The following is a 24,875-nucleotide window of genomic DNA, read 5'->3' as shown; positions in this document are numbered from 1 at the left end:
GCGCTGGAGGAAGGCTTCTGCTTGGGGACCCCCGCCAGCCAAACCAGAGGCCCTAAGCCCTATGTCTGCTCCTCCACAGCCTTTAAGGGGGGGGGGCATGGCGCTGGAGTTTTCTCTCTCCTACTCCTGTCGGTATGCGATCACCCAGGTCCCATCAGGAGCAGGAGAGAGACAGACCCCAGCGCTGGGCCCCCCTACCTCCCCCCCCCCCAACCTCTTGGCAGACCTGGAGTGAATCAATCATTCTTCAACAAGAACATCTGGACCCATTCTATCCCAACCAGTGAATCTTCAGAACACCAGGCTCACAGCACAGGCAGAATAAAGCAGCTGTTAATGGTCACACCGAGCTTTCAGCTTGCTTCTTCCTGTACTGAGTTTCCTCTTCTGGATTTATTAAGCACAAAAGCCGTCCTAGGAATACTTAAGTTCTTACATCGTTTTTGGAACAATGTGGCACTAGCCAAACAGCAATGGCTGTGCTTGAAGCAAAGAAAAACAATCACAATTTATTGAGAATACTAAAACTATGTAAGATACAGAGGCTGTTTCCCCTGGTTAGGATTACGTTGGTCTCCCCCAATTGGTTTCCTTTGTTCTTGTGTTGTGCTTTTGGGGCAGTCTTCTCATGGATGACGACCTACACTGTCACAGTCCCATTTTATAATGCTGGGAATGGCTTAGTAGATCTTTACCCTGAGAAATCAACCCCCCCCCCCAAAAAAAAAAAAAAAAACGGAAGGACAATAATTTAGTCTCTCTGTATGGTCAGTGAAGACATTCCTGGCACTGCTGTGGGCAAGATGAAGTGTCTTCCTGCCCCAACTTGACATTTCGTCCTTTAGATTGCAAGCTCCTTTGAGCAGGGACTGTCCTTCTTTGTTAATTTGTACAGCGCTGCGTAACCCTAGTAGCGCTCTAGAAATGTTAAGTAGTAGTAGTAGTATTACATATAGCAGTGATTTAACCAGAGCTGAGATTGTGATGTCATAATGCCTCATTCCACCAATGCCTAAGAGCCAACCTCATCAGTGATGTCACAATGGCTTGATTGTCCTATATTTGTCTCACTCTTATCTATTAGATTGTAAGGTCTTTGAGCAGGGACTGTCTCTCTTTGTTAAATTGTACAGCGCTGCGTAACCCTAGTAGCGCTCTAGAAATGTTAAGTAGTAGTAGTAGTAGTAGTATTACATATAGCAGTGATTTAACCAGAGCTGAGATTGTGATGTCATAATGCCTCATTCCACCAATGCCTAAGAGCCAACCTCATCAGTGATGTCACAATGGCTCGACTGTCCTATACTTGGCCCACTTCCCCCCTTAGTGTGAAGAGTTTCAGTCTCTGGTATCCAGAGCTGAGATTGTGATGTCATAATGCCTCATTCCACCAATGCCTAAGAGCCAACCTCATCAGTGATGTCACAATGGCTTGATTGTCCTATATTTGTCTCACTCTTATCTATTAGATTGTAAGCTATTTGAGCAGGGACCGTCCCTCTATGTTAAACTGTACAGCGCTGCGTAACCCTAGTAGCGCTCTAGAAATGTTAAGTAGTAGTGGTAGTATTACATATAGCAGTGATTTAACCAGAGCTGAGATTGTGATGTCATAATGCCTCACTCCACCAATGCCTAAGAGCCAACCTCATCAGTGATGTCACAATGGCTTGATTGTCCTATATTTGTCTCACTCTTATCTATTAGATTGTAAGCTCTTTGAGCAGGGACTGTCTCTCTTTGTTAAATAGTACAGCGCTGTGTAACCCTAGTAGCGCTCTAGAAATGTTAAGTAGTAGTAGTCTTCCTGGAGTAACATAATCACCTCCTATATTGGTTTTAGGTACTTACTCAGGAATGGTGTATTCAGCAGCTTTGATTTTTCGGAATAATTCTTGAGGTATGCTGTCATAGAAGGGGAACTGTCCGTATAACATGGTAAACAGCACCACGCCTAATGCCCACATGTCACTGGGCTTCCCGTGATAAGGCCGACCTGAGGGGGGGGGGGGGGGGGGGAGAGACAGACAGACATTCAGAATCCTGCCAAGCCCAACATGAGAGATCATTCTTCTAAGCGAGACAGCACCTTGCGTTGATGTGCTAAGCAACAGATTACCCACAATGCACCAGGGAGAAAGCACGAGTTACATGTTAGATCTACCGGCTGTAGAAAATAGGAACACACTTTTGCTGGCAGGGTCAGTCGGGGCCACGGCAGTCGTTAAGTTTTAGATACAGTGCACGTGAAACGCCATGAAGATGCTGCTGCAACCAAACCATAACCAGTCAATAAAGTCTTTGCTTTGCTGTATGGAATGAATTGCATTCATTTGGAGTGGAGGAGTGGCCTAGTGGTTAGGGTGGTGGACTTTGGTCCTGGGCAACTGAGTTCGATTCCCACTTCAGGCACAGGCAGCTCCTTGTGACTCTGGGCAAGTCACTTAACCCTCCATTGCCCCATGTAAGCCGCATTGAGCCTGCCATGAGTGGGAAAGCGCAGGGTACAAATGTAACAAAAATAAAATAGTGTAAGAAGGAAGAGGCTGTCCTACCCTGGTTAGGCCCCTAGAGGGAGTAGTTCCCCTAAAATGTCCAGGGAAAAGGGCTGGGTGAGTTGCTGAAGGGAGCCAGAAAGGGGAGGTATAGCTGGAGGTCGCTAGGACCGAGGCGAGTCCTGGAGGATAGCTGGAGGTCGCTAGGACTGGGGCGAGTCCTGGAGGATAGCTGGAGGTCGCTAGGACTGGGGCGAGTCCTGGAGTATAGCTGGAGGTCGCTAGGACCGAGGCGAGTCCTGGAGGATAGCTGGAGGTCGCTAGGACTGGGGCGAGTCCTGGAGGATAGCTGGAGGTCGCTAGGACCGGGGCGAGTCCTGGAGGATAGCTGGAGGTCATTAGGACCGGGGAGAGTCCTGGGGATAGAAACAGGTGCAGCAGGTTATGGGCTGGGGCCTGTTTGGCTATTAACTACTTATACTCCTCCTGAGTTGTGAAGGGAGGGAGGAGAGCTGGCAGCTGAGAAAGAAGGCTGGTAACCAGTGTTGCCAGGTGGGCGGTTTTACCGCCCAATTGGGCGGTTTTCCGCGACCCGCCGCGGGAAATTTTTGCCCGCGGCGGGTTGCGGTTTTTTGGGCTGGTTTTTGGGCTTCAGGGCGGGGTTTTTTTCGGCCGCGGGGGGCGGGGTTAGTGACGTTTTGGGCGGGGCCGATGACGTGGGAGGCGGGGCCGATGACGTGGGAGGCGGGGCCGATGACGTGGGAGGCGGGGCCGGTGACGGAGGAGGCGGGGCCGGTGACGGCGGGGGCGGGGTTGATGACGGCGGGGGCGGGGTTTGTGTTTGGGCGGGTTTTGGGCTGTTTCTTGTGCGGGATTGGGTGGGAAAAAAATTTTCCACCTGGCAACCCTGCTGGTAACTGAAGCAGAGGGATCCCCATGAGAAGTGCTGGCTGAGCCCTATGGCCTGGTGGTGAAAAGACTGTGTCTAGAACAGTGAAGAGGTACTGTGTGTGTCAGATGAAAGGACTGTGTCTAGAACAGTGAAGAGGAACTGTGTGTCCCAGAGGAAAAGACTGTGGGTCCGGGGACTGTGTGTCCGGGGACTGAGTTGGTACTGAGCCCAAATGGCTATGTGAGAGGGCTCAGGGGGAAGAAATCTATGGATATTGAACTGTGCAAGAAGAAATGTTTCAAAGGGAAGATTGCACTGAGTAGGAAGAAATGAAATGGTTAAGCTGGAAGAACTGTTGAAGCTTGTAGCTTGTGAAAGTGTTTTAAGCTAAAAGAAGTGTGCCCCAGAGGCTGGAATAAAGTTGTGTATGAAAATAGCCTGATTGGTGAAACCTGACTATGTTTGCTTTTTGAGAAGCAGGTCACCCTGAGCAGAAAAGGGTGGTATATTAATTTGCATAAATCTGCATACTGAGAACCAGCTCACCCTGAGTGAAAGAGGGACCTGGGATCCTGAGGTGGGAGCTTCATCCTAACAGTAGCCTCATCATTTTCACAATAGATACTATTGGAGATTCTACATGGAATGTTGCTATTCTACTAGCCACATTGGTGATCTGTAAGGGCCGACTTCTACATGGAATGTTGCTAGTGGAATAGCAACATTCCATGTAGAATCTCAAATAGTAGCAACAGTGGAGGAGTGGCCTAGTGGTTAGGGTAGTGGACTTTGGTCCTGGGGAACTGAGGAACTAAGTTCGATTCCCACTTCAGGCACAGGCAGCTCCTTGTGACTCTGGGCAAGTCACTTAACCCTCCATTGCTGCATTGAGCCTGCCATGAGTGGGAAAGCATGGGGTACAAATGTAACAAAAATGATTGAGTGGTGTACCCAGGGGGTAGGGGGGGGGGGGGGGGGCGGTGCTGAGATCTAGTCATGACAGAGGAAGGGACCATGGAATCGGGATGGCCCTGTTGGGGTGGAATAGTTTGCCACTGCTATTACATCGGGAAAAGGAATTTTTTTTTTTTTTTTTTTAAACATCTTAAAGACCTTCCTGTTGCTAGACAGAAAATTTTGTAAGCACCCACTGCATCGATGGAGGCAGGAAGGGAGTGAACTGCAGAGTCTGTCTTATTTGTGGTTCTGGCTATTTTTAAGTTTGCTGTTTGTTTTGATTTTGTACATCGCCTTGGGCGGAAACATTTGGATTCAGGAAGGCAATTAATAAGTTTGTATAAATAAATACAAAATGATATTAGCTTATCCAAACCTGAAAAATGTATGAGAAAAGACTTCCACTGTACAATTCCCAATTAGGAGAAAGGGCCACTGATCTGGCTGTAACAGTTTTAATGATGTCACTAGAGGTATTTAGCAGCATCTACCCCAACGCTCTTCAAGCCTGTAACCTTGTGCATGATAAAAACCTACTGTAAACACACTGCCTTTATCACTGGGCCATATGGGGTGGGGTCCACATCGCTTTCAAACCATTTCAGAGGAATAATCATCCGATCAAGTGACCAATGAGATGCGCCTGAGGGGTTAGAAATAAACAAAGGCTGCAGCCTCCCTACCACAGACAAATGGGATTAAGTGTATGGTTTCCGTTCTGACTCACTTGGTGAGTCATCGCTGCAGTATTTCACCAGTTCTAATTATGCTCTGCACAGTTCAGGGGAACCAGCTCTGCAATAATTCTCTCCAGCAGGAATTACCTTGCACTGTCAGAAGGCCGGCTCTTGTATTTTTAATCCCTGAAATCGGGACTTTTCTCGATTAGCGTGCCTCTTCTCGTAAAGGGCCTTGGAAAAGTTCATGTACTGTTTACCAGCTATTAGGCACGAAGCAAATTAAAAATATGTTTTTTTTTTGACTGAAGTGGCATAACCCTCTCTTCTCCCTCTTGTAACTCAAACACATACAATATGAAATGCATTATTGTGAGGGTGCTACTGAGTGGGTAGCACAGGCAGATTTGGTCACTATCAAATGCTTCCTTATATTTTGACTTAGCTCACCCTTTTTCAGTATTAGCTCAAGGCAAGTCGCATGTAGATACGTTATTGCTACTGTCCTGCTCCTGAGGGGATTACAGACTGAGATCACTTGCCCAAGGAACATCAGTGGGATTTAATTCTGGCTTCCTTGGTTCTCAGTCTGGTGCTCTTAACATTAGGCGGCTCCCTCCCTCTCTAGAGAAATACAGTGCACTCCAGATAAGTGTTAAGCCTCAGGACTGAAACTGAACCCATGTGACCCTTTCTGAACTCTCACTTATCACACATATTACTATTTACAAAGCCAGCGTAGCAACCAACGGTGCACTTCAGAACGTTTTATTGAAAGGACCTAGATCCAGCAATAGCCCTTCATCAGGAGTCATCGGATTCTTCAACACTGAGTGAAATGAGCACCAGTTCGGATGCAGTTTCCGATGCGGTGACGCTCCTCCATGTAACTAGTGTTCACTTCACTCTGTACTGAAGAATAGTATGACGCCTAATGAAGGCTATCATCGAAGCTTGGCCAAGTTGGGTCCTTGTTCAATAAACTCACTGGTTGTTTCCTCCTTTCCTGGACCACCTTTGCTATGTCTGGGACTCTCTGGTGGTTTTGCACAGATTATTCTCCTGACTTCTTTGCTTTTGTCACAGCCGGTGTAGCACCATTTATGCATTAATAGGACAGTAGAAAATGATGTAAAAACATCAGTTAGTTAATAACACATAAATCTAGTCAAGACAGTGACATTTATTAAAAGAACAGCAGTGAATTTTAGGGTTAAAAAGTTGAACTAGAATCGGGGGAGGGTATGGGGGGGGAAGTAGGAGGAAGGGGGGGAGTTTCCTTCTTTTTCATATTTGAAAGTGGGACTACTTGGCTTAACGCAGTTTCCCTTGTTACGAGAACCGCTGAAATATCTTTTTTTATTTCATAGTGTATATAAAGAGAAGTGTCTGGTGGTCAGTGGCGTTCCGACCCTAGCTGACACCCGGGGCGGATCGCCGCTGGGGGGGAGGGGGGGTGCCACGGCGTGAGCCTGTTCCGGGGCAGACTCAGAGGGAGCAGTGAACACATGTGAATTGCGAAATCGGACTGAAACAGGCCAACAGGCGCGCGCCGCGGCACCCCCCCAGCGGCGTGCACCCGGGGCGGACTGCCCCCACCGCCCCCCCCCCCCCCTTGGTAGTCATTGTTCAGCTTTCTTCAAACAGCTATAGTTGTCATTTAATAGTTTATTGGGTAGGGGTGTGGGAGATTACTGCTAAATGTCTGACTGCGGAGATGGTTCTATCTGTATCACGTTTCCTTGGATATTGTTCATTTGGATGTGTCATCAATAAAAATTATTGAAACATAAAAGAACAGCAGTGACATATCTTTCATTGGGCTGGGCAGTTGGAATGACCTGACTGTGCAGAGAAACAGAGTGCCAGTCAAGTGTGTGCATATAAGCAGAGCACGTGCTTACAGCGGATGTGCTTAACCAACGTGATTGCTCATTAAAATCAATGGTAGAAACACGGGCCCAGCACTTTGTGTGCACACAAGTGGAGGGGAACTGTACTCGGGGCAGCCTTGAGGGCTCTTTCCGCTTGCCTTAGCCGACTCTGGTAAGTCACACCACGGTTCCAGTAATGACAGTGGACAGGACAAGGCCAAGGGTCCACTGAAAAGTGGACAACAACAAAATTCACATGTTGCAGATCAGCGGCAGCAGCGCTTCCTGTGCCTTGTCCGGCTTGAACTTCAACTGACGGCAAAAGTAAGATGCTCTTTATGTAGGTTTCATGCAAATTCTCAAACAGTAAAAATAAAAGTTGCCCTTACAATCTTGGAGGACATCTTCCTTAGTCTGGCTTGTAAGGGTGGACTGGTAACTAACCCCACCGCTGATCTTAGGACATTGTTTGTGCAAGCTGGACTGCTACAGGTATCTGGGAATGCTGCTCTAAGGGTCGGAGAATGAAGCTTGGACTGAGCCAGTTTTACTTTCGTCGCATGCAGGATTCCTATTCCCAGTTCAATAACTCACTGCTCAGTACGTCAGGACTGATGTAGGCTGGGCTTCCTCGCTGGTCTTTCAGCAGATCATCTTCGCTAACCAAGTGCTTTCCAAGGCAGAAGTTTGTGATAGTTATCCTATGAGTCCTGGGGAGGGGGAGGGGGAGGAAAGAAAGCATTAGATCCCCCTTTTCCATAAGCAATTTTCCAGCCTGAAATCAAACTCACAGATAAAACCCAATATGCAGATTACTAATACATCAGTCTCAAGAACTAACAATTAGATTAAAAGGTCAGACTTTACAATGCTTGCAAAGTTCAAATTCTCCATAATGAATAACCTCAGGACCCATACAGAAAATTCAGTTTAAGTAATATCGGGTTTAAATCCTGGTCTCTTACCCACCAGCCTCTCAATCATGACCATTCGTTCAGCTCTCTGACCCTTTCTAAAACGCTGAATTTGCTTCTCCATATCTACATTACAACCCACATCCCTTAACATTGCAAATGCTTATATAGTGTCACAAATTTTAACTAGTACAGAAAAATATACAAAATTTTACCACCATCTTGTAAACATGTTGTGGTTTGCATGTTGCCTAAAAATTACAGCGTCTGCTTACATTATTATGGGGTTATTCATATTCTGCTGACTTTTTCATATTTCTGTTACATGAATGTTCTACTGTGTTGTTAAATGTGAAAATTTCTTACACCGTCATATTATTATCATTAATTCTGCCTATCTCCAAGTTTACCTCATTGAACTGCATCTTTTAAGCTCTGTGGAGAAGGACTGTCTCTTCATGTTCAAGTGTACAGCGCTGCATATGTCTAGTAGCGCTATAGAAATGATAAGTAAAAGTAGTAGTCTTTGGGATTCCGGAATCTTGCTACTCTTCGGGATTCTGCACAGAATTTTGCTACTCTTTGGGATTCCGGAATCTTGCTACTCCTTGGGATTCTAGAATCTTGCTACTCTTTGTCCTTATCCCTTATTTGTCCTGTTTGTCTGTCCTAATTAGATTGTGAGCTCTGTGGAGCAGGGACTGTCTCTTCATGTTCAAGAGTACAGCGCTGCGCATGTCTAGTAACGCTATAGAAATGATAAGTAGTAGTAGTAGTCTTTGGTATTCCAGAATCTTGCTACTCTTTGGGATTCCAGAATCTTGCTACTCTTTGGGATTCTAGAATCTTGCTACTCTTTGTCCTTATCCCTTATTTGTCCTGTTTGTCTGTCCTAATTAGATTGTGAGCTCTGTGGAGCAGGGACTGTCTCTTCATGTTCAAGTGTACAGCGCTGTGTACGTCTAGTAGCGCTATAGAAATGATAAGTAGTAGTAGTAGTAGTCTTTGGTATTCCGGAATCTTGCTACTCTTCGGGATTCTGCACAGAATTTTGCTACTCTTTGGGATTCTGTAATCTTGCTACTCTTTGGGATTCCAGAATCTTGCTACTCTTTGGGATTCCAGAATCTTGCTACTCCTTGGGATTCTAGAATCTTGCTACTCTTTGTCCTTATCCCTTATTTGTCCTGTTTGTCTGTCCTAATTAGATTGTGAGCTCTGTGGAGCAGGGACTGTCTCTTCATGTTCAAGAGTACAGCGCTGCGCATGTCTAGTAGCGCTATAGAAATGATAAGTAGTAGTAGTAGTAGTAGTCTTTGGTATTCCGGAATCTTGCTACTCTTCGGGATTCTGCACAGAATTTTGCTACTCTTTGGGATTCCGGAATCTTGCTACTCTTTGGGATTCCGTAATTTTGCTACTCTTTGGGATTCCAGAATCTTGCTACTCTTTGGGATTCCAGAATCTTGCTACTCTTTGTCCTTATCCCTTATTTGTCCTGTTTGTCTGTCCTAATTAGATTGTGAGCTCTGTGGAGCAGGGACTGTCTCTTCATGTTCAAGAGTACAGCGCTGCGCATGTCTAGTAGCGCTATAGAAATGATAAGTAGTAGTAGTAGTAGTCTTTGGTATTCCGGAATCTTGCTACTCTTCGGGATTCTGCACAGAATTTTGCTACTCTTTGGGATTCCGGAATCTTGCTACTCTTTGGGATTCCGTAATTTTGCTACTCTTTGGGATTCCAGAATCTTGCTACTCTTTGGGATTCCAGAATCTTGCTACTCTTTGTCCTTATCCCTTATTTGTCCTGTTTGTCTGTCCTAATTAGATTGTGAGCTCTGTGGAGCAGGGACTGTCTCTTCATGTTCAAGAGTACAGCGCTGCGCATGTCTAGTAGCGCTATAGAAATGATAAGCAGTAGTAGTAGAATCTTATACTGATGTTGGACCATTTTACTATTATTATGCTGTTAATAAAATAAATGTGGTTAATAAACCCCAAATAAGATGCACCAGTCGTCAGTGTAAGCCACCCAAGTAGCACTGCTGTTTAAGGGGTAACTGAGGTTTGTAGATAACGCTGAAAAGCTGCAGGGAAAGTTTGCTCTCTTATCAGTTATTCACTTGGTGGATTTCATCCAATTCTTTTTTAGTTTTTCTTAGTATGGAGCCCGAAGCTATGTTCTTTCCTGACTTTCCTATCCACGAACCTCTCAGTATTTGCCAAGTTCAGAATCCATGAAATAAACTGTTGATTGAGAACGGTATTCTCCATTCTCCTGACTTTAGAAGCTTTTTAAGCTTTGAATAGCGGGATCCTTTAGTTCTACATTAAATAATGGCACAGGATGGTGCAGGGAATCAGTTCCATCCTAGCAGGGCAATAAAGCAGCATTTGCTGTGAATGAGTCACTCCTCCCTTACAGGGCCCTTCTGGCTGCTGTTCTGGTTTTTGTTTCCCTTTTCTAGGAACTTGGTATGCTACTCCCACACGCAAACTCTCTCCCTCCCTGCCCGAACCTTTACCACAATTCATACATTTCACTTTTTCCAGAAAAAAAAAAAAAACACTCAACTTTGGCACTTCTTGTAAATTTCCCTATCTTTGACACTTAAGACAGAAGAGGTTCTTTCCACTTTTAGTTACTAAAAAGAATGTTAACTGTTTGCTTTGTCCTTTGAAATCCAAAATCACTTTTACTTTAGGTATTTTGTTTAGTCCTCTGTAGCTGGTGCAGCAGAACAAGTTCAATTGCTGCTTCAGTCTTCATCCCTTTGCTCCTATACTACCAAAATCCTTGCACCTGTTTGTGGGCTCCGCTGCCCCCCCCCCCCCAAATCTTCTCTCTCTCTCTCTCCATATCTGATGCCACTGTAAGACCAAGATATGGCAAAAATTTCCCCTCCCTCCCCAGCAGGACCTGTAAGCAAAACAACTCTAGCCGAGCCTATGTTCAGACACTTCTACCCCCTTCCAGTGGCGTAGCCACAGGTGGGCCTGGATGGGCCACCCACTTAGGGTTCAGGCCCACCCAACAGTAGCACATGTTCAGTGGTAGCTGGTAGGGATCCCAAGCTCTGCCAGCTGAAGACTTCTCCCTGATGGTAATGAAAACGCTGCTCTCCAAGATACCGGCGGCACCTGCACATGTTCAGATTTCAGCGCATGTCTGCTGCAGACTGCCAAGGTGGCGAGAAGCAGTTTCCCACCAGCTGAGATATTTTTTTGGCGTGGGGAGAACATTTGGTGCCCACTCACTTCTTGCCTATGCCCACCCAAAATCTGTCTGGCTACGCCCTTGCCCCCTTCAAAACTAGAGACGCAAAAAAAAAATGGAAAGAAGAGATAAGGGAAGAAAAACCTTGTGAATCGCTTACGTGCTTTATAGGACAGAGAATCAAAATCTTCATAAATGCAAATGCAATTTATGAATTAGTCACCTTCATAAATCTAAAGCCCTGATGCTCAAAACTAAACGCGGGCGCTAGAGGCCATTAGCGTTGTACTTGTGCCAAAATTTATCTGTGAAAAATGTTCAGAGACCCAGAGCGTGGGAACAAACGAACGCACAAACAAAGCAAGTAGCATACTCATGTAAAGGAGGTCATTTTCTATTCCTCCGCAATGCTCAGAAAAGAGCGCCTGAAACAAAACTGCTGCAAAAAATACCACCAGGTCAGAGCAGAGCAGGTGTTAGGCTCTTGGAAGAGAGGATTTCATGCTTCTCTCACGATTCTTTCTGCAAAATCTGCTGGTTTTGATTGCTTTTCGAAGCAGTAGGAAAGCAAACATTGGCGTCTGCTTCCTGTGTCTAAATTTAAAGCGTCCATGCTAAAAAAAAAAAAAAAAGTCCAAAATGAAAACACATATTGGCGTCTGTTTCCTACGTCTAAGTACAAGCGTCCAAACTAAAAAAAAAAAACGCTTATATTTAGGCCACATAACACAGATGCCAATGTGGGCTTCACGTTCGGGTTTCACCAGGCACATGCGCACAGGAGTCAAGCTTATCACGGAACTCTTCTGCATATGCTCCAGCACAATCCCCCCCTCCCCCCGCGCTCAGCACAATCCTCCCACGCCAAAGCACGATCCTCCCGACGAACTCCCTAATGCTCAATGTTATCAGTGCACCTATATTTGCATCTCTTTAGCGTTGTTCTGCGCTCTTCCGGCAGTATTTTTACGGTGCTATTCGGAACAGTACTGGAGTTTTCAGGAGCGGGGCCTAAATGTCTTATTTCCCTCCCCCCCCCCCCCCCCCCCCCCCCCCCCCCGTGCTGAGGCGCATTTGTTTATTTAACATATCTAAAAGAGAAAAGAAACCCTAATGAGAAAACAACCACTGCTGGTGCTAACAATTAAAAAAACAAAACAAAAAACCCCTCCATTTCCTTTTTAAATAAACATGGGGGAACAGCTGACAGTCTCTCAGAAGAGCATGGTTTGGAGTGATCTTCAAAGGCTATGGTTAGAGCAGGAAATTAAGAGTATCCTGAAATAGGATATGTAAAAAAGAAAGTAGCTTAGATGGATTTAAACAAAGAACAACTCTATTTCCAAATTGCCTGAGAGTTAAGTGCTAATGAGTAAGCTGTGAACAGAAATACAGAAGTGGTATGCACTGCCATGCAAAATCTTTTTTTTTTTTTTAACCCTTAAGTTAGATGATCTGCTCCCCAGCTGGGAGTAAAGTGATAAACTTTGCAGATGAGAACATTATTCAAAGTCATTACAAAATAAGCTACTGAGAAACAGTGGACTGATCTAAAAGACTAGGGGATTGTCCACTTAAACGGCAGATGAAATAAAATGTGTACAAGGGCAGTTGAGATAATTAAATGGAAAAAGAATGGAGATTGCCCTGGGCATCATGCTACCTTTTTCCCAATTGTTTAACTAAAGTGGCATGGTGCAGGAGCACTGTGGAACGAATGCACAGATGGAATTAGAAATAATGCAAATGTTATAACAAGGGGAGACCAACACAAAGAAGGTCAAAGTCTCCCGCAAAACACTCACGAAACAACAAAAAGAGCGGAAGAAAAACCAAAACAGACCAGAAAAAAACATACAGAGTAAGATTTAGCACCATTGGTCTGTTTTGGTTTTTCTTCTGCTCTTTTTGTTGTTTCATAACAAGGGGAGACAACATGGACAATTAGTATGGAGACACTATGAATTGATGAGCCTTGAGTGCGAATGTTAAGCAGATCCGAAGGCAGCTGCCTCTTAAGACGTTTTCATTTGTCAGGAATTCTTAAAAAGGACAGTGAAAGATGAGGGTCCCCTAGTAAAGAAGGGTCACAGATTCGATATACTGCCTGTGGTACAACGAAAGCGGTTTATATTATTTGCAGGTATTTTCTCTGACCCTAGTGGGCCTAGTATCGAACCTCCTAATCACTCCACTAGTGGAGCAGCCGCCTCGTGGTTAGAGGAGAGGGGCTGAAAAACAGGGAAGCCAGTGTTCGAAGCCCACCGATACTCTTTTAGTTAAGTCATTGGGGTCCTTTTACTAAGCGGCGTAAGCGTCTACGCGTGCCAAAATGGAGTTACCGCCCGACTACCGCGTGGTTCTTGCGGTAATTTCATTTTTTGGCACGCGTCCGATATGCACGTCTAAAAAATATTTTTTATTTTCGGGCGCGTTAACGGACGTTCGCCAAGTGGCATTTGGCGCACGTAGGTCATTATCGCCCGGTTAACGCGCGAGTCTTTACCGCTAGGTCAAATGCTGGCGGTAAGGTCTCAGACACAAAATAGACGCGTGGCAATTTTCATTTTGTCGCACATCCATTTTCGGCAAAAAGTTTTAAAAAAGGCCCTTTTTACAGGCGCGTTAAAAAAATGGATGGGCGCATGCCCAAAACCCACGCCTACACTAACATTCCATGTAGAAGGCTGCGCAGGCTTCTGTTTCTGTGAGTCTGTTGTCCTGCAGGACATCAGACTCACAGAAGCAGAAGCCTGCGCGGCCACATTTGTGATCTGCAAAGGCCGACTTCTACATGGAATGTTGCTAGTGGAATAGCAACATTCCATGTAGAATCTCAAATAGTAGCAACAGTAGAGGAGTGGCCTAGTGGTTAGGATGGTGGACTTTGGTCCTGGGGAACTGAGTTGGATTCCCACTTCAGGCACAGGCAGCTCCTTGTGACTCTGGCCAAGTCACTTAACCCTCCATTGCCCCATGTAAGCCGCATTGAGCCTGCCATGAGTGGGAAAGCGCAGGGTACAAATGTAACAAAAATAAAATAGATACAATTGGAGATTCTACATGGAATGTTGCTACTATTGGAGATTCTGTTGCTACTATTGGAGATTCTACATGGAATGTTGCTATTCCACTAGCAACATTCCATGTAGAAGGCTGCGCAGGCTTCTGTTTCTGTGAGTCTGACGTCCTGCACGTACATGTAGGACGTCAGACTCACAGAAGCAGAAGCCTGCGCGGCCACATTGGTGATCTGCAAGGGCCGACTTCTACATGGAATGTCGCTAGTGGAATAGCAACATTCCATGTAGAATCTCAAATAGTAGCAACAGTGGAGGAGTGGCCTAGTGGTTAGGGTGGTGGACTTTGGTCCTGGGGAACTGAGTTTGATTCCCACTTCAGGCACAGGTAGCTCCTTGTGACTCTGGGCAAGTCACTTAACCCTCCATTGCCCCATGAAAGCCGCATTGAGCCTGCCATGAGTGGGAAAGCGCGGGGTACAAATGTAATAAATAAAAAAAAACCTAGCAGTGAAAAGGTATGAGCCAAATTCAGAATAAATGAACAATACCTCTAAGTGTATAGCTTAAAAAGGAACGAGAATGACTTACCTTTTATTTAATACCATGTTGCCCAGTTTCAGGTCTCTGTGTACAATATTTTTCTGCAAAATGAAAGTTTAAAATGTCTAAAAAAATTCCTAGATAAATAATAAAACCTCATCTATTTTCAGTCTAATCTTCAGTAGCAAAATATATATCTTGTAGCGAAGGTGCTGGCGTTAAGAGAAACATTTCTAATTTCTAAGTGTCCCCTGTGCAGCCTTCACTAAAAGATGAACATCTGGGTTCAGCAGCTGGAGTCAGATATTGTGTAATCCTGCGATTCGGTTCAAACGTCACATACATTTCTGACCACGTATGCCCTGCAATACTTACAAAACGCAGTTTTGAAAAGTGTTTTAGCTACTGTATCTCAATATACTTTGCCACTGTGTGAAAACCATGCAGGTAAAGAAATATATTTTATTTACAATGGCTTGGTCCACTGCAGCATGATGTCATCTAAGCGACAGTATGCGTTTAGAGAAAAAAAATGGTAAAAGGAACAGTAAACTTTTGTGCACCAAAAATAATGAATAAATGCTGAGGCAGCATAATCTGATTACTTAACAGATCACATGCTTTTAATTCCAGAGCTGATTTTGAACTGACAAAGCATCTTTCCTTCAGAACGACAATGCGGTGCTAACATTGCTACCCAATGCTGTAAGATCAAGTTACTCACAGCATATATTCACAGGCAGTTAATTTAAACAAGTAAAAAAATAAAAACAAAACTGAAATGCAACAGCACAGAAGACGTCTGGTAGCATTTCTGAACAGTGCCCAGACTGTGTGAAAACTCTGAAAAGGAGAAAACAGGAGATGAAGTCATTTGTGATCATCATCGCTCAATTAAAAGGATGGATCAAGGGCACTGAAGGCTATTTCTTATAGAAGGGCGATGAAAATGATAAAGGGGATGGGACGACTTCCCTATGAGGAAAGGCTAAAGCAGCTAGGAGAAAAGGCGGCTGAGGGGAGATATGATAGAGGTCTATAAAATAATGAGTGGAGTTGAACGGGTAGATGTGAAACGTCTGTTCACGCTTTCCAAAAATACTAGGACTAGGGGGCATGCGATGAAGCTACAATGTAGTAAATTTAAAACGAATCGGAGAAAATGTATCTTCACTCAATGTGTAATTAAACTCTGGAATTCGTTGCCAAAGAACGTGGTAAAGGCGGTTAGCTTAGCGGAGTTTAAACAAGGTTTGGACGGCTTCCTAAAGGAAAAGTCCATAGACCGTTATTAAATGGACTTGGGGAAAATCCACTATTTCTGGGATAAGCAGTATAAAATGTTTTGTACATTTTTGGGATCTTGCCGGGTATTTGTGACCTGGATTGGCCACTGTTGGAAACAGGATGCTGGGCTTGATGGACCTTTGGTCTTTACCAGTATGGCAATACTTATGTACTTACGTACTTATGAGTCAGGAGAGATAGCACACTTTTGCAGAAGTGCAGTCAAGGTGTTCGAGCACAACGTCAAAAGATTGTGCTAAGTCACCCTCGGCCCTTTTCTGAAACGCTTCTTTCACTCGGTATGTATAAAAACGTCTCTAAGCATTTATAATGTGCATTGAGAGCTAATGAACTAAGGAACTAGAGAATACACATTTTCTCTGCTTTCCATTTAAGAATGTTCCTCAAAACACAGGACAGAACCAAAATGCGTATAGAACACTAGTATAATCTGTTTTTTGGGGATTTTGGAGGGGATACAACACTTTTCTCCCATTTCTTTACACTTTCAACTTGGCTAGAATCGGCGACCATTGGCCATCATTTGCAAATGGTCAGGGAGTTTTCCCTTATTTTATATCCCTTTTCAATTTTATTAATCTAGTCAAGGAAGAATCCGTCCTCAGCTATTGGGGAGGGGGTGGGGAGACCACTGCCAAGGATACTGTGTGTATATGCAATACAACAGCGCAGATGATTCAAGAACAAGCAGACGATGCTTCAGATGGTCTAAGTTTATTGTGGAACAAATGAGAATTGACACAGCTGTGTTTCGGCCGACAAGGCCTGCATCAGGAGTCTCTTGGACTGTACTGAATCGCCCACTTGAAATAATATCTGTAGTCAGTATGAAAAAGCAACAAAGTGCACCGCATGCCAAAACAATCAAAGGTCAATATGAGAAAGTAACTAGCAAAACGCACTGCGCACCAAAGCAATCACAGGCTCGCACGAAATTCTAAACTCCAAACAAAAGCTCGTTGCTTTGCTAGCTGCTTTCTCGTATTGACCACAGGTATGACCTACAGTTATTATTTCAAGTGGACGATTCAGTACAATCCAAGAGACTCCTAATGCAGGCCTTGTCGGCTGAAACACAGCTGTGTCGCGTCTCGTTTGTTCCACAATCAACTTTTAGACTGTCTGAAGCATCGTCTGCTCATTCTTGAGACATCTTTACTGTTGTATTGCATATTTCCTATTCTGCGAGGATTTGTTTCTTCTGTGTATTCATTTGAAAAATCAGCAGTCATGGGCCCTAAATCTAGCCATCGGGTAACTACCATTGTGAGATGACTGACTCCCTTCTCTCCAGGGGCTGTGAACACTGTATCTACAGAACTGCCAGCCCTGACCAAACCAGGAGTCGAGCCCAACAAGGCAGTACTGCAACTGAGCACTGGGCTGGCTTCTGTTTTGAATCATTCACTTCTGATTCACTTTCCTAATCTAAGGAATTTGTGATATTCTATTATTTGCTTAGACTGACTAATCTGAACATTTGGGTTTTACCCAATTTATGCTCAAGTGCCTCACTGCTGAACATACAGAATTCTGATGAATCAGAGATGTCCTTATGGCACCCCAATGCTCGTGCCAAAAAACATACATCATCTTCGCTGTAATCAGTTCAAAGTGAAGGATCAGCTTCAAGGAAAGCTTGATGTTTGGAGGATTTTAGTTGCATTTGATTTTACCCTACTTTAAACTCTCCTGGGATCAGTAGCGTACCAAGTACGGGGTGGGGGGGGGGGGGGACGGTCCGCCCAGGGTGCACACTGCAAGGGGGTGCAGGGAGCTGCCGCTTGGCGGTTCCCTGCTCCCTCTGAGGTTACTTCCTATTCTGGGGCAGGGAACCGGCAGAGCAGACAGTCACGTGACTGTTCCCTGCACCCCCAAGAGCGACGCGCCGGGGGGGGGGAGGGGATGCAAGGAGGGGGTGCAGACCAGCAATCCACACCAGGCGGCAGCCGACCTAGGAATACCACTGCCTGGGATCTACATCTCCTTATATCATTCCCTTAATTTTTTTTTTTGTCTAAATATACTGGAAACATAAGATGGAGATGAAAACGGTAACAGAATTCAAACATGCGTGGGATAAACATAAAGGAATCCTGTTCAGAAAGAATGGATCCTCAGAAGCATAGCCGAGATTGGGTGGCAGAGCCGGTTGTGGGAGGCAGGGCAGACTTCTACGGTCTTTGCCCTGAAAATGGCAGATACACATCAAGGTCAGGTATACATATAAAGTAGCACATATGAGTTTATCTTGTTGGGCAGACTGGATGGACCGTGCAGGTCTTTTTCTGCTGTCATCTACTACGTTACTATTTATATGGGATCAGATATCCAATACAAATGGGGTCAGTCTTCTACAAGTTTTAAACTGTTCCTGCTATCGAAGAACCCCCCCAAATGGCTGAAGCAACTACAAATGCTCCCTACTGACATGCTTTAAAAATTTTGCTAAGGGAGGTAAAATCCTTCTTTGCACTTACTTTGTGTAATGCCTCAACTACCCGAACCACATCGTAGAAGATCACCACAGTTTCTCGTTCGCTCAGTCTCTTCTCTTTAATTACGTAATGTTGCAGGTTTATCAGATCTGCAGTTTTATCACTGAAATCATGCGCGCACAGGCAGTCCAGCACTAAGCATATCCGTTTCTTCATTTTTCGGACCAGTTTGTTGGTTTCCACATCTTCAATCAGTTCACAAGTTCGATCCTGAAAGGCAAGAGATGGGAAAGTGGGACAAAAGCAGATTATATGAAAGCAATGCTTTGCTTATCACCACCAGTACCAAAACCCAAGTTTGGGTGGGCCTGGACCCAAGGTGGGTGGGTCAGAACTCCACCTTGTCCTACAACTGATTTGGTTTTTCCCTCTCTCGCCTGCATGCCATATGGTCTTTCAAACACCCCCCCCTCCCCCGTATACCTTTTAAATAGCAGATTTTCAGCAGCAAACAGTTGTTGGGAGTTTTTGGCTGGTGGGGCTTGGGGTCCCTACCAGCCACATTATAGGTGTGCTACTTGGTGGGCCTGAACCTAAAGTGGGTGAGTCTGGGCCCACCCCGGCCCACCCTTGGCTGCGCCACTGCCAAGGATATTTACGGTGCAATTACCTGATTTTCAGGAAGCTCTTCAGATGAACATAAAATAATATAAAACCTTTATAATAAGGTTCTATTGGCTACCTGTTTTTTTAAAATCAGATCAGATTTAATTCGCTAATGTTGGCTCATAGGGCGTGTAATGAGCGCATGACTCCTTATTTGAGTCCTGAAATCAATCCTTATGTTCTGACATGGCTGTGTGCCCTCATGGATTGACTTAAACATTGGGCCTCTATGTGTGCCAGGGTTTTTTTTTGGATAGCGCCAACTCTTTGGAATCAGCTTTCTATGGGACTCCAGGCGTTAGAATCCCTGTCAGCATTTAAAAAGCAATTCAAAACTTATTTCTTTGTTCAGGCATTTGGAATATCAGGAGGGAAGAGCTGTAAGATGCCGCTAAGATGATTTTTCTCTTTGTTAAGGTCTTTTACATATTGAAGATGTAATTAGAGGGTTTTATCTTGGGGAACTGCAGGACGTTTACTACAGGGACGTGTGCTCTTGTATGCATGCTACAGGTCTTTTCTACCTACTATGGCGTTCTTTTTACTACTACTAACGAACATTTCTAAAGCGCTACTAGGGTTACGCAGCGCTGTACAATTTAAACATAGAAGGACAGTCCCTGCTCAAAGAGCTTACAATCTAAAAGACAAGAGAACAATCTAAAGACAAGTGAACAATCTAGAGGACGAGTGAACAGTTAATCTGATAGGGTGGATAGATTGGGGCACTCTATATTTCTCGAGCGGTTCTTTTTCTGTTTTATTTAGTGTTGTAAATTGCTCTGATCAATTATGGCTACAATAAACTGCCAACTGTAAAAACAGAGATGCAGAATTTCAACTTTGACAACCCAGACATCAGAGAGCTTAAAACGCTCTCCTGGAGGTGCTGCAATATAGATCGCTAATGAAAGCCTTCTTATCATCTGGATGTGATCTCTACTAACTTATGTTTCCTCTTAGGCTGCAGTAGTTACTTGCTAGCTCTGGGAAGCAGCAAGTACCACAAAGGTAAAAGTGTCAAACTACCTGAAAGCCAGAAGAATCCTCCAAATTGTAAATAAAAAGTTTTCCTTGTGAAATCTTTCCTTACACCAAATTTGTCACACTATATTTGTGTGGGCATCTGTATCCATAAAGGAAACAATTCTACGTATTAGACCTTTGGCCAGATTCAAGTACTGCTTTAAGATCAATGTTAAGGATGCACGATCAGGAAATCTATAACGCGTATGTATCGCTCCATAGTAAAACCTCACCTAGAGTATTGTGTACAGTTCTGGTTGCTGTATCTCAAAAAAAAAAACAGAGCGGAATTAGAAAAGGTTCAAAGAAAGGTAACCCAAATCTGCACCCTAGTTCACAAAATAATCTTCGGCGAAGCCCTGAGATACATGACAGACCTCATAGACCTACCAATCAGAATCACATCTGAATCATCACAAACTTATCTAAATCTCCACTACCCAAGTTGCAATGGACTTAAATACAAATCAACTTATGCATCCAGCTTAGATATTTTATTTTTGTTACATTTGTATCCTGCGCTTTCCCACTCATGGCAGGCTCAATGCGGCTTACATGGGGCAATGGAGGGTTAAGTGACTTGCCCAGAGTCACAAGGAGCTGCCTGTGCCTGAAGTGGGAATCAAACTCAGTTCCCCAGGACCAAAGTCCACCACCCTAACCACTAGGCCACTCCTCCACTGTTGCTACTATTTGAGATTCTACATGGAATGTTGCTATTCCACTAGAAGTCGGCCCTTGCAGATCACCAATATGGCCGCGCAGGCTTCTACATGGAATGTTGCTAGTGGAATAGCAACATTCCATGTAGAATCTCAAATAGCAGCAACATTCCATGTAGAATCTCCAATAGTAGCAACATTCCATGTAGAATCTCCAATAGTATCTATTTTATTTTTGTTACATTTGTACCCTGCGCTTTCCCACTCATGGCAGGCTCAATGCGGCTTACATGGGGCAATGGAGGGTTAAGTGACTTGCCCAGAGTCACAAGGAGCTGCCTGTGCCTGAAGTGGGAATCAAACTCAGTTCCCCAGGACCAAAGTCCACCACCCTAACCACTAGGCCACTCCTCCACTGTTGCTACTATTTGAGATTCTACATGGAATGTTGCTATTCCACTAGAAGTCGGCCCTTGCAGATCACCAATGTGGCCGCGCAGGCTTCTGCTTCTGTGAGTCTGACGTCCTGCACGTACGTGCAGGACGTCAGACTCACAGAAACAGAAGCCTGCGCAGCCTTCTACATGGAATGTTGCTAGTGGAATAGCAACATTCCATGTAGAATCTCCAATAGTATCTATTTTATTTTTGTTACATTTGTACCCTGCGCTTTCCCACTCATGGCATGCTCAATGCGGCTTACATGGGGCAATGGAGGGTTAAGTGACTTGCCCAGAGTCACAAGGAGCTGCCTGTGCCTGAAGTGGGAATCAAACTCAGTTCCACAGGACCAAAGTACACCACCCTAACCACTAGGCCACTCCTCCACAGATATAAGCACACAACTGTGGAACGCATTACCGAAAGCTGTGAAAACATCCTACGGCCATTTAAACTTTCGGAAATCACTAAAAACCAACTTGTTTCAAAAGGAATACCCTACCGATCCAACTTAAATACTCAAACTCTGCAACACATCAAAACCAAAGTACGTATGGTCATAACACAACCCTTCCACTTTGATACCCTAAAGAGACTGTTCCACGAGAACCTATTACCACAACATCATTTTGTATTTGTTCACACCAGAGTCTGCGAACGCCTCTCTGGTACTATGTAAGCCACATTGAGCCTGCAAATAGGTGGGAAAATGTGGGATACAAATGCAACAAACAACCAAAAAAGGAGAAGGAAATGTTAAAAGAGGCTAGGGCTCTTCAGCTTGGAAAAGAGATGTTTGAGGAGGGATATATTAGAGGTCTACAAAATACTGAGCGGTGTAGAACCGGTAAACGTAAATTGATTTTTTTTTTAACTCTTTGAAAAAGTACAAAGATTAGAGGACACTCAAATGAAGTTACATGGAAATACTTTTAAAACAAATAGAAGAAAATATTTTTTCACTCAAAGAACGGTTAAGCTCTGGAACTCGCTGCCGAAGCATATCTGTGTTTTAAAAAGTTCCTGGAGGAAAAGTCCATGATCTGCTATTGAGACAGACATGGAGAAAGCAACTGCTTATCCCTGGGATTGGTAGCATGAAATGTTGCTACCACCATTCCGGAATCTTGCTCCCCTTTTGGATTCTGGAATCTCGATATTCTCTAACATTCCAGAATCGTATTACTGTTTTGGATTCCAGAATCCTGTTACTCTTTGAGATTCTGCCAGGTACTCGTGACCTGGATTGGCCACTGTTGGAAGCAGGATACTGTGCTAGATGGACCATCGATCTGACCCAGCATCTTATGCTGAAGATTCCTCCCCCTCCTTCACAGAGAAGAGGCAGAGATCAAACTACATAGGAAATCTTTTCTTTCCTCCTTTACGCCCCAGAAAAATGAGTGTTAAGAGCGCTATGACATGCAAGTAGTACAAATGAATATCTTACCAAAATATTTTAGTGAGAGCATCAACTTTGGAGGAGATCTCAAGATCCCTAATGCAATTTTATCCAGCATGAGATTACAGATATCCAAACACTCCTCTTAGGAGTCTGGACTTGCTGTGGCATCCAAGACCAAGTAATGGATACGGAGCATTAGACTGCACAGCAGGTACTTAGCCACATAAGCGCGGACAGAATGTAGGAAGATAACAGCATCCCACATTGTACTGCATAAACAAGAAATGCCAGTAATTCAAGACATTAAGAGAATCCAGAAAAGCTACTACTTACTTAAAAAGGATCCCTGAAAGGAAACACTGGATAAACATGCAATCAGTGTGTACATTTCAGATACATTCCCACTTAATACACATTCAATATGATTTCTATAAACTTAACTTTATACACAGGTATTTGGATTTCAGTTATATAAACAAAATATGTTGTGTAGTGGTTTGCAGCCTTAATTTAATACCATCTAACAGCTGTTAATAGCAAAGTGTCCCTCAATATCCTCCTACAGCATCACGTCAAAGACTTAATTACACTCAAAACATATTTCTCTGAAACCCACATTCCCCCTCAAACCTAGTGCTGTTCAAAATAGATCCAACACACAACCGATTTCCTGGCTGCTCACCACAAAATGACGTGTGACTGAGGCATCGTGAAGGCCTAGTGTTTTCCTTAGCAAGATACCTTTCGTGTCCTCTTTACCTGGAAGAGTCCATGGTGATGAACCACACCGTCCTGACTGTGCAGCAAAGAAAGCAAAGAGTATTCTGTATGCAACAGCATCTTGCCCTGCCGTTCTTCCTGCGTCTCTGCTCCCTTATCCCCTCGCTCTTCCAAAGTGAGAATCTTTCATGAGAGAACACAAAAGTATTTCAGTTTTTTTAGGCTTTTAACACAAACACACCCAACAAAACAGAAAGAATTAAGTGGCCCTTTGACTAAGCTGCACTAAGAAATGGGCTTAGAGCATCCTTACACGGGACTTTCCTCGTGCACCAAGCCCCCCAAAAATGCCTTTTTTTTTCTATTTATTTCATTAACAGCCATGCGCTGATGTTAGAGCTATTCTATTTAGGAGGTGCTAAGAGTTCCAGCATTATGGACGCACTAGAGTTTATTCTGTAACAATGCGTGTAAGTTAATTGGCTTAACATAGTAACATAGTAAATGACGGCAGAGAAAGACCTGTACGGTCCATCCAGTCTGCCCAACACGATAAACTCATATGTGCTGCTTTATGTGTATACCTGACTTTGATTTGTATCTGCCATTTTCAGGGCACAGACCGTAGAAGTCTGCCCAGCACTAGCCCCGCCTCCCAACCACTAGCCCCGTCTCCCAATCTCCGCTAAGCTTTTCTGGATGCATTGCTTAACAAGCCAATCAGCGTCAACAGCACTTAAGCAATAATGAGCACTAACTGGTGAAAATTAGAATTTATACGCAGAACTCCCTAAGCTTATTTTGCAACACGCTGTGCCTAAATTTCAATGTGCAGGGGCAAAAAGGGGTGTGGTTATGGGTGTTTAGTGGGCGTTCCAAAATTTACGCACGTTATAGAATACGGCCTTCTACGCCTAAATCTACGTGCCGGGATTTATGCCACATTTTCATTGATGTAAACTGAGGTGCGTTATTTTAGGAGCTAGAATATCAACTAAGCGTATTTTACTTACCGTGCTTAAATATAGGTGCAGCTTACAGAATACGCTTAGGCAGAAATGTTTTCCGTGCGGATTTTCTAGGCCCCATATATAGTATCTGGCCCTTAGTGCAGCGGTAATGTCGGCACACTAGATTAGCACCATCCATGCCCATTCTCCACCCCTGACAATCTCCCTCCCAAAAGAATGTGCAAATGGGAAACTAACACGGAACGCTTTAGTCACAGTGCGTTGCACGTTTGGCCATTTTTGCTGCTTTAGACGTGGACAGGAACCCCACACAGCTTAGTAAACGGGCACTTAGCTTTGCAATATCGTACATAATTCTGCAGGTAATTGCATAAAACTGAGAAATATAGAAAAAGCATTACTTTTCCTTGTTTTATATCAGGCATTTTAATTATTTCCTTTAAATACTAAATACTTAAAAATAGAAGAAAAGCTTTATTTTTTGCCTAAAGGAGTTTCGCTTCCTATGATAATCTCTCTAGTGGTGGCCCTTCTGAGCCCTGAGAAACTGGGCAATGGTTTTTCAACTCTTCCTAGGGAACAAAAATTCTCTCCAGACTTCCACTTGAGTGTAAGAAGAGTCTAGGAATTGTGTATAAGACATGAATTTT

The 24,875-nt window shown here is 44.1% G+C and overlaps 1 protein-coding gene across 2 annotated transcripts in view; it reads right to left on the bottom strand.

Moving 5' to 3' along the window:
* LOC115479832 (serine/threonine-protein kinase 40) overlaps nt 1-24,875 on the bottom strand; it is a 71,575-nt gene that overhangs the window by 7,124 nt on the left and 39,576 nt on the right. For both annotated transcript variants that reach the window (XM_030218065.1, XM_030218066.1), the window contains exons 4-8: nt 23,294-23,437; nt 18,377-18,604; nt 14,637-14,689; nt 7,490-7,605; nt 1,852-1,996 (exon numbers count right to left, since the gene is read on the bottom strand). In XM_030218065.1, coding sequence (XP_030073925.1) covers nt 1,852-1,996; nt 7,490-7,605; nt 14,637-14,689; nt 18,377-18,604; nt 23,294-23,437 — 686 coding nt within the window. The remainder of the gene's footprint in view (nt 1-1,851; nt 1,997-7,489; nt 7,606-14,636; nt 14,690-18,376; nt 18,605-23,293; nt 23,438-24,875) is intronic.

The sequence above is a fragment of the Microcaecilia unicolor genome, chromosome 11, assembly GCF_901765095.1.
Source record: "Microcaecilia unicolor chromosome 11, aMicUni1.1, whole genome shotgun sequence".
In the NCBI taxonomy this organism is placed as follows: Eukaryota; Metazoa; Chordata; class Amphibia; order Gymnophiona; family Siphonopidae; genus Microcaecilia; species Microcaecilia unicolor.
This window is presented reverse-complemented; position numbering and strand designations above follow the sequence as displayed.